The sequence below is a fragment of the Oncorhynchus kisutch genome, linkage group LG8, assembly GCF_002021735.2.
Source record: "Oncorhynchus kisutch isolate 150728-3 linkage group LG8, Okis_V2, whole genome shotgun sequence".
Lineage (NCBI taxonomy): Eukaryota > Metazoa > Chordata > Actinopteri > Salmoniformes > Salmonidae > Oncorhynchus > Oncorhynchus kisutch.
In genome coordinates, this window is record NC_034181.2 from 39,337,250 (window position 1) to 39,358,476 (window position 21,227).

Genomic DNA, 21,227 nt, shown 5'->3' on the forward strand with positions numbered 1-21,227 from the left:
GACCAACTGACATCGCCCCCGGTTAGAGGGGAATAAAGCAGCCCAAGAGTTAACACACAGGAACGTTATTTAAATGCCTGAAGTAAACCTGACACCATCCCTACTGTGAAGCATGGTGGTGGCAGCATCATGCTGTGGGGATGTTTTTTAGCGGCAGGGGCTATGAGACTAGTCATGATCGAGAGAAAGATGAACAAAGCAAAGTACAGAGAGATCCTTGATGAAAACCTACTCTAGAGCGAGGGCGATGGTTCACCTTCCAACAGGGCAATGGCACACAGCCAAGACAACGCTGGAGTGGCTTCGGGACAAGTCTCTGAATGTCCTTGAGTGACCCAGCCAGAGCCTAGACTTGAACCCGATCGAACATCTCTGAAGAGACCTGAAAATAGCTATGCAGCGACACTCCCCATCCAGCCTGACAGAGCTTGAGAGGATCTGCAGAGAAAAATGGGAGAAAATCCCCAAATACAGGTGTGCCAAGCTTGTAGCGTCATACCGAAGAAGACTCGAGGCTGTAAACGCTGCCAAAGGTGCTTCAACAGTACTGAATACTGATTAATGTAAATGTGATATTTCTTCTTTTTTTATACATTTACTAAAATGTCTAAAAACCTGTTTTTGCTTTGTCATTATAGTGTTTTGTTAGTAGAATTATTTGGGGGGAAAACGATTTAATCCATGTTAGAATAAGGCTGTAAGGTAACAAAATGTTGAAAAAGTCAAAGGGTCAGAATAATTTTCAAAAACTTTTTTCAGTGTTACTGCAGTGACAGTGCAGTATAACTGCAGCTCAACTGCAGTACGCTGCAGTTAACCTGCAATTCATGTTTCCAACATTTCACAGTCGATTGCAGTTACTGCACTTTACTGCAGTTTCAACACTGTTTTTTGTAAGGGATTGGCTTTCATAGCATTGCATTGCAGAGGCAGTTGCAGTGCGTTCTGTGTGGTGCATACGGGGTAGGCTGTGCCTGTAGGATAGTCTACATGATGAGACTATTATTGATAAGAGCGAGAATATTTGTATTTGTCAAATGGCAGTCAAGCATCGATCATCATGTCACCAGAATAAGACCCTTGATATTTATTAGAAACGAGCATCAAGATCACCATGCACTTTCACCACCATGGGTGCCAATCAAATGGCAAGTGCCAATCAAATGGTAGCATAGAGCAAGTGTGGGATGCACGATTGCTAGGTGGGATTTATTGTGTAGCTATATAATACATGAGCGCAACTTCACAATGCCCCTGCAAACTCAGTCTGAAGAAGTTTCCCAGTCCCTTCATTGAACCTACTCCTGGAAATTGAGCACCGGCGAACCTAGGTAACAGTCATTTGTTAATTTCTCTATTTTTCGGGAGTTTGAACCTTGTTAAACTGGGAAACTAAACTTCCCACTGTATGAATAGCCTACATTCTAAATACAGCCCAGTTACCAAGGAACTTTAGCATATGTGTGTGTGACTGGACGTAGTAGTGACATTTCATTATTATTTTGATTAATTATTTTATGTAGCTGATCCTGTCATGCCTTGAGAACCATTGTGAACTAATTGAGAAAAAGTGATGAAACGGTTAAAGTTAAATAAATAATCTGTGCAGCATCATAAACAGGAATTATATCCCCTTGTTCTAGACATGTTTAATTTTACTCTATTTAATTATGATTATCCTATGTAAGTGGCAGTGATAGGAAAATAACAAAATGTTTGAACCACTTTAAATGAGGTTGTGTTGGGGGTGAGTCTACTAAAATGTAATTTGACCAAATATGGTGCCCTGGTCTTGTACTGTAGCATATTCTGGAAACAAAGAAAGAGCCTTTCATCCCTCCATTTAACACTCAGAAATGCAAAAGGCCTTGGTGTTCAATACAAAGGATGTTATTAATACTGTGGTTATTATTGAATCCCCCTAGTCCTCTCTCTTCAGACCCGTGCCACCATGTCCTTCATCGCAGACTTCTTCAAGCAGATCTTCTATCTGGGCCAGCCCGATGACTCGGTAGGGTTCTGTTCCACTTTCTAGAGGGAACGCCTCAAATCTGCTCTTTTTTCCCTTCTTGTGGTATTTCATGGGCTCCCGAGTAGTGCAGAGCACTACAGACACCCTTGTTAGAATCCAGGTTGTATCAGAAATGGCCGTGATTGGGAGTCCCATAGGGCAGGGCACAATTGGGCCCAGCTACGTCCGGGTTTGGCTGGTGTAGGCCGTCATCGTAAATAAGAATTTGTTCTTAACTGACTTGCCTGGTTAAATAAAGGTTAAATACAAAATGTTAAAAAATATTGAAATGTGTGTAAAAACTTACCAGGTGGTGTTTGTACATTCAGCCGGATAGACAGGACGGGGGGGTTGGACAGAGAAGAGTGATGGCTGTTGAGGATAAAGAAAGAGTCTGAGATACAAAATCTTGTGACTCATAGAAGGAATTCAGGAGTAGGAGCCCTTCCCTTCAGAAACTGTTGAAACCTGCTTTTTCCTCCTGTTATCATATTTTGTACACATCTTTGTATGTGCTGTTCCTTCCTTTGCTTCTATACTATTGTTCTGGATTGTGTGAAGGTATTCATTAATTAACTGCATGGCAGCTAAGTGTTCTCTCTCTCTCTGTCTCTTCCTCAGACCTTACCCAGTCAGGGGACTGTGACTCCTGACCCAGATTTCAATGTCGATAGGGATGTACTCATCTTGGATAAGGCCATCAAGGCCAAGGGTGAGATTGACATACACGCATGTACTCAACAAAGTACATGTGTGTGATACATAGCTACGGGTGAAAGTAGACAGGAGGTCCCCGTACCAGGAAACTTTTTTTCTTAAATTGAAAGTATTTTAAACTATTCATTCTATAGAGTCTCACTGGAGTATAATATAATATGTACAAAAATGTGTAATTCGATTCTTTAATTTTCATGTTAGAGAGGAGCAGTATACCCTGTCGCAACCATCCACCCATAATTCATCACTGTTAGTCAGACAAAGGTCCTTTCCCAGATTATTTTCAAAGGATTAAAGGAGGAGCCCACATTCTCAGATAAGAGCCTATAGATATGGGAGATTTAGCCTTTGATGGACTGTGCTGTTGCAAGATGGATCTCAACTTCATTGAGCTGAGCTATAAACCTCCCCTTGGAAGTGAATGAAGAAATGACGTGTCTAATTTGAATATGCAATTGATCTTGTCACATTGAATTCACTGCAGAGCCTCTTGAAAGGATTTCAGTGTAGTTGTGTTCCGATGAAACAGGTTTGAAAAGGACCTGATTCCTACATGAAAGTTGACATCACTCAGGGCTTTTGGCAAGTCTGGGTTGCGTACTACAGTGGCTTGCGAAAGTATTCACCCCACTTGGCATTTTTGCTATTTTGTTGCCTTACAACCTGGAATTAAAATATATTTTTTTTTGGGGGGGGGGTATTATATTGTGTAAAATATTGTGAAACTAACAAGAAATAAGACATAAAAAAAACAGAAAACTTGAGCATACATAACTATTCACCCCCCAAAGTCAATACTTTGTAGAGACACCTTTTGTAGCAATTACAGCTGTAAGTCTCTTGGGGTATGTCTCTATAAGCTTGGCACCTCTAGCCACTGGGATTTATGCCCATTCTTCAAGGCAAAACTGCTCCAGCTCCTTCATTTTGGATGGGTTCATGCGGGAAGGTGAACCTCCGCCCCAGTCTCAAATCTCATGAAGACAGGTTCCCTCAAGAATTTCCTTGTATTTAGCACCATCCATCATTACTTCAATTCTTCAATTGATCATGTGTGTAGTGTTGGACATTATACCAACACTTCGGGACTTTTTCGATACTAGTTTGGTACTAGAATGTTTGTTACTTTCAGTACTGTCAAATGTGTCTCACGTTATATAAGGATTTTCCATCTTGTAATTTGTCTGAAACTTCTCAAGGGGGCAGTAGCTAACCAGGCTACTTGCGCATGCAGCTGACAGAGTGTGAGCCACTTTTGAGAAGAAAACAAGGGGGAAAGAGAAAATGCTGACAGCATGGCTACTTATAACAGAAACATCATACCTCCACGCCTGCAGTTTGTTGACAAAACTGTCTGCAGAAGCAAACTATTGGAAGACTTTGCTTACAGAGCAGATGAGGGCCAGCCTACTGAAACAACTAAGAAAAAGGTCTTACAAAGCATTGCAGTGGAAGGGAGGTTTAGTTCCAAAACAACATTAAAAAAAACTATATTAAACACGACTTTTACATTGTAACGTTAGTCTACTAGCAACTAAATTGGAATCATTTGAGTAACAATAACATGAACATATATTCAGCATGGCATTCATGTGAGCATTGTAATATATGATTACAACCCAAAAGTCATGTGAAATGCATTCTTAACTTGACAGCAATATATTTTGACTACTACAGCCAGCAGCCCTGGGTGGAGCATTGCACCATGGGAAGTGAAATGCACTCTGGGAATCGTAGTTTGCTGTGTAAAATTCATAATATTTCTGTGGTGTGTAATAGACTATTGCAATATAGAAGCTTTCGAAATGAGCTTCAGTGCTTTTATGTCTATTTTTAAACTAAACCATTAGTTTAATACATTAATTGATTATGCTATAATGAATCATATGCCATTTGACCCAATATTATGGGCCTAGATGAGCAAATTATCACTGTGTATCAAAACATAAAGACCATTGTAGATATTCTTTAATAAGACATTGCATACAGAAGATATTCTGTTATTTTAGTTTTACCATTTATTATTCAACGTTGCATACATTTTCAAACTTTATTCCCCCTTTCTGGTCTTCTGTGGGAATAGAACACACATCCCTGGCGTAGCGACTGCTATGCTCTTCCAACTGAGCCACACAGTTATCTGTGGTATTGAGTAGTCAGGGTTGCCTCACCGTAAGGCCGGGGTCACACGTATTATTAAAAAAACAGATGAGGGCTCATGGATTAGGCAAAATACGCAACAGTGTTTCTTATTGAACAAGTCCCTCCATCTTGTGATGTAGGTGTGGATGAGAACACCATCATTGATGTGCTGGTGAGGAGGAGCAACGCCCAGAGACAGCAGATCAAAGCTACCTATGAGAAGGCTAAAGGCAAGGTAAGATGTGACACATGCACACTTACCAACACACTAGTTGTGTTTGGTTTAGCATGTGCGGCTGGCGGCGGGTGGGTGGAGTTTGCACTTTAGGACAGATGGAATGATGCAACACGTGCAAACACACACTTGTGTATGACTGTGGAAGAGTGTGTCACCCATCTCTCTGCAGCCTCTGGAGACTGCCCTGAAGTCAGCCCTAAAGGGAGACCTGGAGGATGTGGTTCTGGCTCTGCTCAAGACGCCAGCCCAGTATGACGCCCAACAGCTCAAACAGGCCATGAATGTAAACATGCACGCACCTAGTCACTCACTATAACTCAGAATAGAGGCAAAAGGTGGGACTTTTACAACTGGTGGGACTGTTTTAATATGTGAGGAGATGGTGCTGACGAGGATCTACTGTACTTTAGTTTTCATGATGTGCAGTGGGTGTGGTGTCTGATATAGCGGTAGACTCGAATGAGCTATTATTGAACAAGTGCAGGTAGTCCCTCCATGTTTTGTGTTTGGGGCATAATTAACACTGCCCTGCACTTTCTGTTTGTGTTATCCGATCCTGAACTTTTCTTAGCTTTACGACTGATGTGACCTGACCCTTTTGTCCTTGTTGACTGTTCACACCCCTCCCCTCTCGACTCCCCTCTCTCAGGGATTGGACACAGATGAGGATACTCTGGTTGAGATTCTGGCCTCCAGGACCAATAAGGAGATCAGAGAGTTAAAGAAAGTCTATAAGGGAGGTGTGTCAGCAATATGTAAATATGTATGTAAATGTCCTGTGTGTGATATTTACAATTAACCAATCATGGCATTTTCTTTGCTAGAAAACAAAAAGGAGCTAGAGGATGACATCAAATCTGACACAAGCGCAGACTTCAGGAATGCTCTGCTCTCGCTCTGCAAGGTGTGTTTATTTACAGTTTGTTTAAACATGTTTAAAGATACATAGTTTGGCACAATTAACACTCCCCCTCTCTCTCACTCGCATACTGTAGGCTACTAGGAATGAGGACACCATGGTGAACCAGGAACTTGCTGACAGTGATGCCAGGGTATGGAGGAGAGGAAGAGAGTGAATGTGTGTCAGAATCAAGGTTGGGCACCGCAAAGAGTCGATGTGTAATGTGAACCCTGTGTGTGTGATGCCCGTGCCTACTGTATCTGTCTAGGCCCTGTATGAGGCTGGAGAGAAGAGGAAGGGAACAGACTGCTCTGTCTTCATTGACATTCTGACCTCCAGAAGTGCTCCTCAGCTCCGCCAAAGTGAATATACACACAAACTGCACATGTATACACACATTTGGTAAAGAAGACATTGCCCAATAAGCTTACACTATTTCTTATCTCACCACCTGTTCATTATGTCATAACCCTATAGTGTGATTTGTTTTTGTCACCAATTAGACCAGGGGTGTCAAACATGCGGCCCACGAGCACATTCAATCCGGCCTGCGGGTGCTTTGGTGGTGGGGGCGTTATTTTACATATTTAGTCAACATTTTAAATGACTAAAACCAAATCGAAACTGTGTACCAATGATAATGGACCTACATTCATAGTAAGCTGGACAGAGTGAAGGGACTAACAGTCATTGAAACAAAAGCATAACAGTCAGGGAGCATCAAATTCTAAACGTGATAGATCGGAACATATTTTGGAGGACTGCGAGGACATATATTCAATTTGAACACCGCACATTTTGATGAAGTCGGGCAAAGCAACATTTGTCCAGAATTTATTTTAGACACTTCATACATTTTTTCACTGCGAATACCTGAGTGTGGACCTTCTTTTTTAATCATAGAATGTTACTTTTGGTCAACGCACCACAAATACTAATAGAATCTAGATGTGTGTGTGTGGGGGCTTTTTCCTTTTTCATACACTGCATGTGCAAACACACATGGTTGATACTGTATAATCATTTTAAGTACATAATCCTTTCCCACTCTCTCTTTCTCTCAGCGTTTGAGAGGTACTCCAAGTACAGTAAGGTGGATGTGGCAAAGGCTATTGACCTGGAACTGAAGGGAGACATTGAGAACTGTCTGACTGCCGTAGGTGAGAGAGCACAGCCAGGACCAAGCTTAGTAACGTTGCACAAATGTTCCAATGTCCTCAAATAATCTGTGCATTCACCCTCAATCCATGTCTTCTGCTGCATCACACCCTTCACTAGTCCTTAGTCCTGTAACATTACACCATGGCTCCATTTTCTTCATTCAAATAAGGCCACACTGAGCAAAATAACATTAGTCTCTCGAGACTAAAACAATCATCACTTTTTTAAATAAATAGATGTGATGGCACATTACCCAAGGCATATTCATATTATCCAATTATTGATTGCAAATGCCTGTTTTGTTTTGTGTGAGGACAATGGAGCACTATGTCTGATTTAAGAAAATACCATGGTACCAGCTGGCAAGTGTCTTATCTGACATTTTCAACCTCTCCCTGACCCAGTATGTAATACCTGCATGTTTCAAGCAGACCAACATAGTCCCTCTGCCCAAGAACACCAAGGTAACCTGTCTAAACGGCATCTGTAGCCATGAAATGCTTTGCAAGGCTGGTCATGGCTCACATCACCACCATCCCAGACACCCAAGACCCACTCCAATCCTCATACCACCTCAACAGATCCACAGATGACTCAATCTCTACTGCTCTCCACACTGCCCTCTCCCATCTGGACAAGAGGAATACCTATGTAAGAATGCTGTTCAGCAGCTATAGCTCAGCATTCAACACCAAGCTCATCACTAAGCTCAGTACCCTGGATCCTGAACTTCCGGACCGGCCACCTCCAGGTGGAGAGGGTAGGCAGCAACACACCCTCATCGTGGGGGCATGCATAGTTCCCTCATGTACTCCCTGTTCACCCACGACTACATGACCGCACACGACTCCAACACCATCATTAACTTTGCAGACTTTACGACGTTGGTAGGCCCGATAACCTACATGAAGAAACAGCCTATAGGGAGGAGGTCAGGGACCTGGCAGTATGGTGCCAGAACAACAACCTCTCCCTTAACATCAGCAAGACAAAGGAACTGACCGTGGACTACAGGAAACAGGAGGACCGAGCACACCCCCTATCTAAATCAACAGGGCTGTAGTGGGGAAGGTTGAGAGCTTAAATTCCTCAGTGTCCACATCACTAAGGAATTCAAATGGTCCACACAGATTAACACAATCGTAAAGAAGGCACGACAACACCGCTTCCACCCCTCACGAGGCTGAAAAGATTTGGCATGGGCTCTCATATCCTCAAAAAGTTCTACAGCTGCACCATATCTTGACTGGCTGCATCACCACTTGGTGTGGCAACTGCTTGGCATCCAACCGCAAGGCGCTACAAGGAGTAGTGCGTACGGCCCAGTACATCACTGGGGCCCGAGGTCCCTGCCATCCAGGACCTCTTTACAAAGAGTTGTCAGAGGAAGGCTCTACAAATTGTCAAAGACTTCAGACACCCAAGTCATAGACTGTTCTCTCTGCTTCCACATGGAAAGCGGTACCAATGCTCCAAGTCTGGAACCAACAGGAGCCTCTACAGCTTCTAACCCCAAGCCATAAAACTGCTAAATAGTTAACCAAATAGCTACCCGGACTATCTGCATTGACCCTTTTTTGCACTAACTCTTTTGACTCATCACCTACACTGCTACTGTTTATTACCTATCCTGTTGCCTATATGTACATATTTACCTCGACTACCTAGTACCCCTGCACATCGACTTGGTATTGGTACCCCGTGTATATACCCAAGTTATTGTTACTCATTATGTATTTATTCCTGGTTTTTAAAATTAAATTTCTCTCTCTGCGTTATTGGGAAGGGCCGTTAGTAAGCATTTCACTATTAGTCTACACCTGTTGTTTACAAAGCATGTGACAAATAACATTTGATTGTACCCCCCCCCCCCCCCCACACACACACACACGCGCACACACACACACACACCTCGAGACAGCTTTGGAGAATGCCCCTTCTTGTCGATGCTGTCACCTGACTATTTTTCTTTTCTGTCTTTCAGTGAAGTGTGCTGGAAGCAAGCCGGTTTTCTTTGCTGAGAAGCTCAACTTGGCAATGAAGGTGTGTTAACTGGTAAACATTGTTAGGTTTTATGTACCAGTTGAGAGGTTGCCCTGGGTCCTGATCATTAGGGTACACAAGAAAGATATATTTTTAAAGAAAATTTGCATTTCTTATTGGACAAATCCTGGTAGTTCTTCCCTGTTTCAGTCCATTTTCTGCTTAATGAATATGACCCTGTTATAAGATGTGACAATCTACACAAGAACACTGGTTATGCACATACTGTACAAGACAGCACAAACAGATCTGGATTCAGGCTAAGGAGCTTCCACTATCCGGTTATACATCTTCAGTTTGTGTGTCTGTGCCATACCCCAGGGTAAAGGAACCAGGACCAATATTCTGACCCGGGTCATGGTGAGCAGGTCTGAAGTCGACCTGGCCCGGATTAAACAGGAGTACAAGAAGACGTTTGGGAAAACCCTCTCCCAGGAAATTCTGGTGAGCAAACATCTCCACTTTCTTTAGTGGCAATAAAAGACAAGTTACTGTTTTCCCAGATTAAGCATAGTACTGGACTAAAAATCTAATTAAACAGATTGAGAATGTTTTATATCCAGGACTAGACTTAATCGGGGTCTGGGGAACTGACACCACCCCCTCCGAGTTAAGTAATGCATCACATTGTATAAGGCATTCTGATTACTAGGTCCAATCGGCATCTGGACAAAAGACAAACCATTTGGGAAATATGGCATCTGAAAATAATTGAACTAAAATGTTATAATGGTGTGACATGTCTAAACATGATTGACCTTTACATTTTACAGAGTAACTCTGTGCTCTGTCTCTTACCTCCTTAGGATGACACCAAGGGAGACTATGAGAAGATCCTACTGGCCCTGTGTGGAAGTGACAACTAACTTTCTCTCAGATCTCACCTGGAGCCAATTACCACAGTGCATGAGTGCCAATGGAGAATAATGTACACAAATGTTCCACTCCCAAATGCAAAATATTATGGTTCATGACAACTGTGAAATGGCAGTCATGATGTATTTTCTCTACTTGCTAACAGCAATGAGCACAGTAAACATGGTAAGCAACATTGACATATATTTAGCCAAGCTACAGCCGACTCTAGGATCTATAGTGGAATATACCAGACGCCATTTGTGTGGCAAGAATATGCAGTGGCCTGGATAACTGGTCCTTCGTGCAAATACAGCTTTTTATGTTGCTTCAAATTGTCTTTATTGATCTGTGTGTATATTTTTTATTCTATCCAACATTGCATGTTTGCATGTTTGCCTCAAGCCCATGAGGTCTAATTTGAGAATGACCCGCCAACAATGAACCCCTTAAGACCTGTCATGAAATATATTCACAAAAGACTCAGTTGTAAAACACAGCCAGACATGGTATGTGTAATTAATACAAATGAAGGATCTCGCCCTCAATTTTAAATGGACTTCATTGTATTAAATCTACAGTAGCTAGACGGGATTTGGAAGGATGGTCATGTGAGACTTCAGCTATGCTACATATAAGGCAGAGGAGGCTGGTGGGAGGAGCTATTGGAGGATGGGCTCATTGTTAAGGCTGTAATAGAATAAAGAAAATGGTATCAAACATATGGAAACCACGTTTGACTTCGTTCCATTAATCCCATTCCATGTCCAGGGTAGCCTAGTGGTTAGAGCATTGGTCTAGTTACCGAAAGGTTGCAAGTTCAAATCCCCGAGCTAACAAGGTACAAAGCTGTCCTTCTGCCCCTGAACAGGCAGTTAACCCACTGTTCCTAGGTTGTCATTGAAAATAAGAAGTTGTTCTTAACTGACTTGCCTAATAAAATAAATATAGGTTCTCCCACCAGCCTCTAAAGTAAGGCAATTTTTTGAAAAATACAAGGAACGTGAACAAACAAATCTTATAGAACGCAGGCCTAATTTAAATTTCAACAAAACTTGTTTATCGGCCCGTCGCGCTCACCTTGGTCATTATGAAGTGCTTCGAAAGGCCGGTCATGGCACACATCAAGGCCAGCATGCCAGGCACACTGGTCCCACTCCAATTTACCTACTGCTCCAACAGATCCACGGAAGATGCCATTTACATCGCTATTCACACGGCCATAGGTACGTCACTGGGATCACACTCCCACCAATCCAGTACATCTACTCGAAGCAGTGCCTGAGGGAGGCACACAGCATCATCAAGGACCCCACACACAAGCTGTTCTTTCCCTTCCCTTTGGGCAGACGTTATCGGAGCATGAGGTCTGAAACCAACAGTCTATACAAGCCATCAGACTGCTGAACACTTGAACTGGACTGACCACCTGCTCTGATTCTCCGTACCTTAGCGCACATGCACTCAATCATGTACACACCCACCCACACAGACATACATACATGCTACACACACATCACAACTGCTGCTACCCAGTAGTGTAAACTACTTAAGTAAAAGTACTTAAGTCGTTTTTGGGGCTCTCTGTAATTAACTTTACTATTTATATTTTAGACTTTTACTGAACTACATTCGTTAAGAAAATATTGTACTTTTTACTCCATACATTTTCCCTGACACCAAAAAAGTATTCCTTTCATATCAGTGCTAGAGGTGCCACTACAGACCCTTGTTCAATTCCAGGCTGTATCACAACCGGCCGTGATTGGGAGTCCCTTAGCGCGGCACACAATTAGCCTAGCCTCGTCCAGGTTAAGGTTTGGCCGGGGTAGGCCATCATTGTAATTAAGAATTTGTTCTTAACTGACTTGCCTAGTTAAGCAATTTTATTTATTTAATTTATCAGCACAGGAAAATGGTCCAATTCATGCACTTATCAACAGAACGCTTGACCCTGGTCATCCCTACTGCCTCGGATCTGGCGGACTCATTAAACATCATGTCTAAATGTCTAACCCTGCCTAACCATACATTTTTTAAATAAATAAGAAAATTGTGCCGTCTGGTTTGCGTCATCTAAGGATTTTGAAACTATTTATACTTTTAATACTTAAGTCTTTAAAACCAAACTTTTAGACTTCTACTCAAGTAGTATTTTATTGGATGACTTTCACTTGAGTCATTTTCTATTATGGTATCTTTACTTTTACTCAAGTATGAGAATTGAGTACTTTGTCCACCACTGCTGCCACCAGACTTCTATACTGCTCAATTTACATACTTGCCACCCATCCCCCAATACAAGTGTAAAGACTGGACTATAAATTGTGCCTTCCTGTATTATGCCTATGCTAAAATGTATTATACTATTCTACAGCCGTTCTTTGGATTCTTATCTTTAATTATTTATTGTTGTTGCATTGTGAAGGAACCTGCAAGTAAGCATTTCGTTGGACGATGTACAGTATACCATGGATATCCCGTACATACAACTAAATCAGTACACTCATAAAACCTAAGCATTATAAAACTTCTATTTGATAAAATAAGCCTTACGTATCAAAATAGCAATTAAGTTTTATCTTATTGTCCCCAATAAAATAAACTTCTTGGTCTGCTTAATGCTTATTTTCATGCAGACAGATTTTGGGCGGAGTAGACACTCTCTCATTGTAATGGCCGTTGGTGGAAGAAGGTGAGGACCAAAGCGCAGCGTCGTACATGTTCATGTTATTTATTAAACTGAACACTAACTACAACAAGTAACAAAAGAACAACCGAAACAGCTCCGTCAGGTGCAAAACAGGAATTAACTACCCACAAAACTCAGGTGGGAAAAGGCTACCTAAGTATTGTTCTCAGAGACAACGATAGACAGCTGTCTCTGATTGATGACCACACCAAACAACAATGACATCCCAAAAAAACATAGAAAATGAACATAGAATGCCCACCCTAGTCACACCCTGGCCTAACCAAAATAGAGAATAAAAACCTCTATGGTCAGGGCATGACAGTACCCCCCCCAAAAGGTGCAGACTCCGGCTGCAAAACCTGACTTTAAGGGAGGGTCCAGGTGGGTCCGGGTGGGCCTTCACGACTTCACGACAGGCGGCAGCTCCGGGCTGGAGGGAGACACAAGATACCTGGTTCTGGGAACAGGCACAGGACTCACCATGCTGGGGAGACATACAGGCAGCCTCTTCCTTGGACATGCCCCCCCAATTCTTTTTTAGGGGGCTGCCTCTCGGGCTTCCTCGCCAGCCGTGTTCCCTCGTAACGCTGGTTCCCTTCTCCTGCTGCCTCCGCTCTCCTGGCTGCCTCCACCTGTTCCCATGGGAGGCAATCCCTTCCAGCCAGGATCTCCTCCCATGTGTAGGATCCCTTGCCGTTCAGGATGTCCTCCCATGTCCATATCTCCTTTTTACCAATCTGCTTGGTCCGTTGGTGGTGGGTGGTTCTGTAACTGCCATTGGTGGAAGAAGGTGAGGAGCATAGTGTTCATGTTATTTATTAAACTGACCACTAAATACAACCAGCAACAAACACGCACCCAAAACAACTCCGTCAGGTACAAAACAGAAATTAACTACCCACAAAACTCAGGTGGGAAAAGGCTACCTATGTATAGTTCTCAATCAGAGACAACGGTAGACAGCTGCCTCTGATTGAGAACCACACCGGCCAAACAACAAAGAAATCCAAAACATAGAAAATGAACATAGAATGCCCACCCTAGTCACACCCTGGCCTAACCAAAACAGAGAATAAAAACCTCTCTATGGCCAGGGCGTGACACGCATCGCCTTTTCCTCTATGGTCGTTCGTAAACGTCACTTTTGGAAAGGATGTTTTTGGTGAAAGTTGGAAACTAGAGGAGTAGGCTATTAGACTGAATGAGTCAGGGTATGTGTGGTGGTTTAACCAAACCACAGGAGTGTTCATGGAGAAGATCCTCATCAGCAAGGGTTATAATTTTTCATCATGCGTACATGGGTATGGGGTTAAATGTGACCCCTGTCTGAATAAAACGGTCTGGAATTAAACGGAAGTAGCTAAGCTAAATAATGGCAGCACTACCTGCCAAGTTTAGAGCAAATCGATCTCCAAAGTAGTGCAAATTAATGTGACTGACCCCTCCACATTTAAATATGGTAGTTTCCATGGCTGTATTACTCCTGATACTATGTATTAAGAAGTTGTGCACACACTCCGTTAAGACGGTGTTCAAAATTCAGTTGAAGTCGGAAATTTACATACAACTTTCACAATTCCTGACATTTAATCCTTGTACAAATTCCCTGTCTTAAGTCAGTTAGGATCACCACTTTATTTTAAGAATGTGAAATGTCAGAATAAGAGTAGAAAGAATGATTTATTTCAGCTTTTGACCCACATTCCCAGTGGGTCAGAAGTTTACATACACTCAATTAGTATTTTGTAGCATTGCCTTTAAATTGTTTAACTTGGGTCAAATGTTTCTCCCACAATAAGTTGGGTGAATTTTGGCCCATTCCTCCTGACAGAGCTGGTGTAACTGAGTCAGATTTGCAGGCCTCCTTGCTCACACAAGTTTTTTCAGTTCTGCCCACACATTTTCTGCCCACACATATAGGGTTGAGGTCAGGGCTTTGTGATGGCAGCTCCAATATCTTAACTTTGTGGTCCTTAAAGCCATTTTTCAACAAATTTGGAAGTTCACTTGACATCATTGTCGATTTGGAAGACCAATTTGCGACCAAACTTTAACTTCCTGACTGATGTCTTGAGATGTTGCTTCACTATATCCATATAATTTTCCTTCCTCATGTTGCCATCTATATTGTGAAGTGCACCAGTCCCTCCTGCAGCAAAGCACCCCCACAACATGATGCTGTCACCCCTGTGCTTCACGGTTGGGATGGTGTTCTTCGGCTTGCAAGCCTCCACCCTTTTTCCATCAAACATAACGATGGTCATTATTGGCAAACAGTTCTATTTTTGTTTCATCAGACCAGAAGACATTTCTCCAAAAAGTACGATCTTTGTCCCCATGTACAGTTGCAAACCATAGTCTGGCTCTTTTTTATGGCGGTTTTGGAGCAGTGGCTTCTTCCTTGCTGAGCGGCCTTTCAGGTTATGTCGATATAGGACTCGTTTTACTGTGGATATAAATACTTTTGTACCTGTTTCCTCCAGCATCTTCACAAGGTCCTTTGCTGATGTTCTGGGATTGATTTGCACTTTTTGCACCAAAATACGTTCATCTCTAGGAGACAGAACCCAACTCCTTCCTGAGTGGTATGACGGCTGCGTGGTGCCATGGTGTTAATAATTGTGTACTATTGTTTGTACAGATGAACGTGGTACCTTCAGGCGTTTGGAAATTGCTCCCAAGGATGAACCAGACTTGTGGAGGTCTACATTTGTTTTTCTGACGCCTTGGTCGATTTATTTTGATTTTTCCATGATGTCAAGCAAAGAGCCACTGAGTTTGAAGGTAAGCCCTGAAATACATCCACAGGTACACCAATTGACTCAAATGATGTCAATTAGCCTATCAGACGCTTCTAAAGCCATGACATAATTTTCTGGAATTTTCCAAGCTGTTTAAACTTAGTGTATGTAAACTTCTGACCCACTGGAATTGTGATACAGTGAATTATGCATTAAATAATCTGTCTGTAAACAATTTTTGGAAAAATGAATCGTGTCATGCACAAAGTAGATGTCCTAACCGACTTGCCAAAACTATTGTTTGTTAACAAGAAATTTGTGGAGTGGTTGAAAAACGAGTTTTAATGACTCCAACCTAAGTGTATGTAAACTTCCGACTTCAACTGTATCTATCTAGTGCAGTTGGGACAGTGGTCGTTTGTGAGTGAATGTATTAACGTCCTCTATGTTGTTAGTGTTTGCAACGTCCTCTATGTTGTTAGTGTTTGCAACGTCCTCTATGTTGTTAGTGTTTGCAACGTCCTCTATGTTGTTAGTGTTTGCAACGTCCTCTATGTTGTTAGTGTTTGCAACGTCCTCTGTGTTGTTAGTGTTTGCGACATGATGGACTGACTAGTTTAAATGTGTATGATGTGAGAATGTATGTGTATGTGATTATTTTAATGGAAGGTGATGCCAAAGAAAAATGTATATCCTGGATGGACAATATATTTGTATTCTATTCTATTCTAGTAAAAAGGTAGCGTCAGGACCCAGACAGTCATGTTGCCTTGACAACTGCAGGAGGTAACTAGCAAACCACACCCTAGGCTTAGAGGCACTCTTTACTGTCTTTACTGCCAGCCTCAAAGGAGGATCTATTGAGGAATCACTGCTCACATAGTCGAGGATAATACAGAAAAGATAACCTGGCGTGTTTGGGTTTCTATACACCATAGACCTGAGATGACATAACAGTTGTGGCCAGGTAGGCTGGGGTAGATCAAGTTCTTCCAGTTTAAAAGTATTTTGTAAGGTGTTCAGAGCTGATGGCGCAGAGCACATAAAAGCCCTTTTATCAAATTCAGTTTGGACATGTGGAACAGATAGCAAGATAAAGTCCTGTGAACGAAGAGAGTACCCAGCACATTTCTGAACAATAAAAATGCACAAATAAAATGCTAGTAAACCCAAAATGGCTTTGTAAATAAAAGTATACCGGTGACTGAACCTAGAGAAGGCCAGCCAACCCTTGTATATAAAGTGCAGTGGTGCGTAAGGGTTTTGCAGTTTAAAATAAATCTCAATGCTCCATGGTAAAGGGTGTCAATTGATCTCAAACATATATGTTCATATACAAAATATCTCCATAGTCTAGTAAAAATAAAAAATGTAGCTGATACTAGCCTCTTTCTGGCTTCAAAAGAAAAACAACTTCAGCTTCAAAAATGTAAGTTGTTGAATATGCAGTTTAAAAGAGAGGCTGTCATCAATTAAAATTCCAAGATATTTATATGAGATTAAAATCTCATTGCCCTGACAGGTTGTAATAGGTGAAAGGTTCAGAGGTCTCTTTCTTGCTTTAGAAAACACCATTAGTTTAGTTTTGTCAATATTGAGGATAAGCTTCAATTGACACAAGGTATGTTGAACAGCAGTTTGCAAGTTCTGTAAAGCTTTTGTGAGAGATGAGGCACAACAATAAATAACAGTATCATCAGAATAAAAGTGAAGTTGCGCATTTTGCACATTTTTGTCTAAATGATTTATATAAATAGTGAATAAGAGGGGACCAAGTACAGAGCCATGGGGCTCATCATTACAGACAGACAATTTAACAGACATAAGCACATCAAATTGAGTGCACTGAGTTCTATCAGACAGATAGTTAGCAAACCATGCAACTGCATGCTCCGAAAGACCTACGCTTAACAATCTCTGCCTCAGTATAGCATGATCAACTGTATCAAAAGCCATAGAGAGATCAATAAAAAGTGAGACACAGTGCTGTTTTCTGTCAAGGGCTTCAGTGATATCATTTAAAATCTTCATGGCTGCTGCAATTGTGCTATGCTTCTTCCTGAAGCCCGATTGGTACATTGATAAAATAAAGTTAGTATATAAAAACTCTTTTAGCTGTTCACTAACAAGGGTTTCAAGTTTTTTTGCCAGGGGTTACAGCCTTGAGATTGGCATATAATTATTTAAAATAGTTGGATCTCCCCCTTTTAAAAGTGGTAGGACAAAAGCTGATTTCCAGAACTTTGGAATTTCATTACATTCCAGGGTTAGATTGAACAGATATGTAAGTGGTTCAGCTATGAAATCACCTGACAGTTTTAAAGAACAGGGATCAAGACGATCGGGACCTCCAGGCTTTCTCTGATCTAAGGATGATTTCAGGGATTTTTAAGTGCCTCCTGCACTGAGAATGTCAAAAATCTAAAAGTTTGACCAGCTCTCACTGGTTCATCCACACAGGGTTGTACAGAGACAGAGGACACTGAATCAAACAGCCTACCAGATGATACAAAGTGCTCATTGAAACAATTCAGCATTTCAGTTTTGTCATATACAGTCATATTGAGTCCTTCAATACACAATGGTAATTCATTAACATTACTGTTACCAGACATAGACTTAATAGCCTTCCAAAACTTTCTAGGGTAATTCAGGTTATCAGTGGTAACAGACATAAAATATTCAGACTTGGCCTTCCTGAGAAGAAAATAACACTTGTTTCGTAGCCAATCAGCATCAGAACATGATTTCTTTGCTTTAGCCCAGGCTAGATTACGTTTGTGAATAATACAAGACAGCTCAGAAGAAATCCATAGATTATCCCGCCCTTTAACTCTGAACCTGTAGAATGGGGCATGTTTGTTTACTATTTGGAAAACAACATAATGAAAGAATTTACAGGCCGTTTCCACATCAGGAATAAACTCAATCTTGCTCCAGTCAAAATAAAACAAATCATGAAAGAAAGCCTGCTCATTAAAACTCCTAACGTTTCTCTTACGAATAAAGCGTGGTTTTGTTTTAGGAACTTCAGTATTTCTAACAGCATTAACAGCACAAAGGTCACTTAAATCATTACAAAAAACACCAACCGCAGAATATTTATGTGGAACATTTGTCAATATCAAATCAATCAGGGTAAATGTCTCTGGACATTTGAGATTTGGGCGAGTGGGTGAGTTAATCAACTGGGTAAGAATCATAGAATGACAAAACATTTTAAAATCATCAGACACCGGCTTTAACCAACACCAGTTGAGATCACGAATCAAGACCATTTCACCGTAAAGAAGTTTAGACATAAGGTGCATCAGAGAAGAAAATGCAGAGGGGGGGGGGGTCTATAACAGCCAATCACAGTTATAGAGAGACCCTTTGAAACCTCAAGATTCAAAGCAAGAAATTCTGTTTACAAATAGTTTCAGACTTTGCCACATTTACAAGGAATTTAGACTTTACATATATAGCCACACCCCCACCTTTCTTAACTCGATCAGTGCGATACACATTTATACAAATATCCTTATCAAGAACAGACTTGCTGAGCCAGGTTTCAGAAAACACAAGAACATCAGCATCAGTTGATTTAGCCCAAATCCTAACCCCATACATTTCTGACAACAGGCTGCGTACATTTAAATGAAAATACAAAAAACAGATCTAGATTTAAAATCAGAGGGGGTTTGGAGACATTGCATATCAGGGCCAGGATTAGGTTGCACATTACCTGATATCAACAAAAGAAGAAAATAGACACCTTTGTTTAATAACCTTGCACGGCTTCTCTTTTTTTAAGAGACCTACTGCAAGCGAATTGTACAAGTGAGTTTCCAGACAATACAAAACAGTCATTTAAAACCATTAGACTTTCCCGCAGACAAAATGTCTAATGGACGGAAGAGCACAGTGTCAGATGTACTCACCCAGCGACAGTGTTAGTTTTCTCCAGAGTTCAGTAAAGTCAGTGCACAAAGCAATACCACAAAAAAATTCATTTTCTCTGAGAGATGTAAAAAATAGAGGCCAAGGAAAGGTAAGGGGAGAGAGGGACTATGTGTATGTATGTCTGTGTGGGGTTCGATGCAGCTTGGACGAGACACTCCACGGAGGGAAAGCTGAGGATAGAACCCAGGCCAGCCAGAGAGAGGGTTACTTTGGTATACTTCAAGTAAAGAAGTGAAAATAGCGAGAAAGAAAAATGTATCCGAGTTGAGGGAGACCCGCGATCTTAACACCAGCAAAACAAAATAGTTTGCACTACACAACAAGGAAATAGTAGATTTGCTCCACAGCCTAAATGAATAGGTTGTTAGTAGGTTCAAATCTACTTTGAGCCCAACAATGGCAGAAAAGTTTCACAGCATACCCCACACAAATCCAGATGCCCTTGAAGCCCCCTAAGGCTGTTCAGAGACCATCCACTGGCATTTTCTACAATATATCTGCCTCAAGAAAAATGTTTCTCCCAAGTGGGTGTGACACGTACTCCCGTTGCCTGCTGCACTGCTGCTTGGATTGAACCTGGTGATCTGTTCGTCGTCTTCCCTGGCCTGTCTCCCCCTGTCTGGTACAGATACCCTCGCCACACTCCCCCCACTCTCCCGAGCTTTCACTCGCCTCCAGCACACACACAAGTCGTTATATTTTTTTATTGAGCTTTATGCTATTTACCTCATGACTCCTGCATACTTTGTTGACTATGAACTTTCTTGTTCACCCAACCGTGGGACAGACTATGTTTGTTCCCACACTCGGGACACTGACTCTCTATTGGTTACACAGACTATTGGCCTCCCATCCTATTCTAAAGCTGGTGACAATCTTGGGTGGTGGCAATCTTTACCAAGGATCACCTTCAGTGCTCGGTTGTCTCCACCAAGTCTGTCCCCAAACAATTTGATTAGCTGGTTTTAAGAATTAAACTTTCAAATAGCTATTTATTGACTGTTGCTGGGTGTTATCGTCCTCTATCAGCACCGGCCTGTACCCTACCTGCCCTTAGCTTTCTCCTGGCCCCTTACACTAAATCTGAACGTGTCCTGCTAGGAGACCTGAACTGGGACATGCTTAAACCATTACTTATTACCAATCCCACAAGGTATGACTCCAAAGACCCAGAAAATGCTACTCTCCTCGATGTTATCCTCACAAATAATCCTGATTGGTATCAGTCTGGTGTTTTCTGTAATGACTTTAGTGATAACTGTTTTACAGCCTGTGTTCGTAATTGCTGCTCAGTGAAATGACCTGTCCTGATTTGTCATAGACGCTTTCTAAAAAACTTTAACAAACAAGCCTTCCTTCATGACCTGACCTTGGTAAATTGGTATAGATTCAGCTTGATCCCCTCTGTCAAAGACGCTTGGACCTTATTTTTTTATATTTTCAGTGGTATTGTTAACAAAACATACCCCCTTAAAGAAAATGAGAATTAAAGATGCGTCACACGCATACTCAAGCTGACTGGCTCTTGATGTGCATTCATGTGCATTCAGGCTCTCCGGAAAGCCAAAGTTAGTGACTTTAAGGAGCAGTTCTCTCTCTGTGGGTCTAACCCCAAGAAGTTCTGGAAAAGGTTAAAGACCTGGAGAATAAATCAAATCAAATCAAATCAAATCAAATTTATTTATATAGCCCTTCGTACATCAGCTGATATCTCAAAGTGCTGTACAGAAACCCAGCCTAAAACCCCAAACAGCAAGCAATGCAGGTGGAGAAGCACG

General features: G+C 41.7%; 1 protein-coding gene across 2 annotated transcripts; it reads left to right on the forward strand.

Moving 5' to 3' along the window:
* The first annotated feature begins 1,200 nt into the window (after positions 1-1,200).
* LOC109895698 (annexin A1-like) lies at positions 1,201-10,759 on the forward strand. 2 transcript variants are annotated; one of them, XM_031830300.1, is made up of 13 exons: positions 1,201-1,331; positions 1,926-2,011; positions 2,633-2,723; positions 5,011-5,105; positions 5,278-5,391; positions 5,758-5,848; positions 5,933-6,012; positions 6,104-6,160; positions 6,278-6,371; positions 7,074-7,169; positions 9,155-9,213; positions 9,535-9,657; positions 10,020-10,759. In XM_031830300.1, exons 2-13 carry the CDS (start codon positions 1,952-1,954, stop codon positions 10,077-10,079), a joined length of 1,020 nt encoding a protein of 339 aa, XP_031686160.1. In that variant the 5' UTR covers positions 1,201-1,331; positions 1,926-1,951; the 3' UTR covers positions 10,080-10,759. The 2 variants fall into 2 exon arrangements, with proteins under 2 accessions (XP_031686160.1, XP_031686161.1); XM_031830301.1 differs by having other exon boundaries at positions 1,206-1,331; positions 1,940-2,011; positions 10,020-10,623.
* Positions 10,760-21,227: the final 10,468 nt, after the last annotated feature.

What these genes read in the sequence shown, in the direction of transcription:
- LOC109895698 (XM_031830300.1), top strand. Translation starts at nt 1,952, where the DNA reads ATGTCCTTCATCGCAGACTTCTTCAAGCAGATCTTCTATCTGGGCCAG. An exon ending in TAAGGCCATCAAGGCCAAGG is followed by an intron (nt 2,724 to 5,010) that starts GTGAGATTGACA and finishes CTTGTGATGTAG; the next exon opens with GTGTGGATGAGAACACCATC. An exon ending in GAACTGTCTGACTGCCGTAG is followed by an intron (nt 7,170 to 9,154) that starts GTGAGAGAGCAC and finishes TCTGTCTTTCAG; the next exon opens with TGAAGTGTGCTGGAAGCAAG.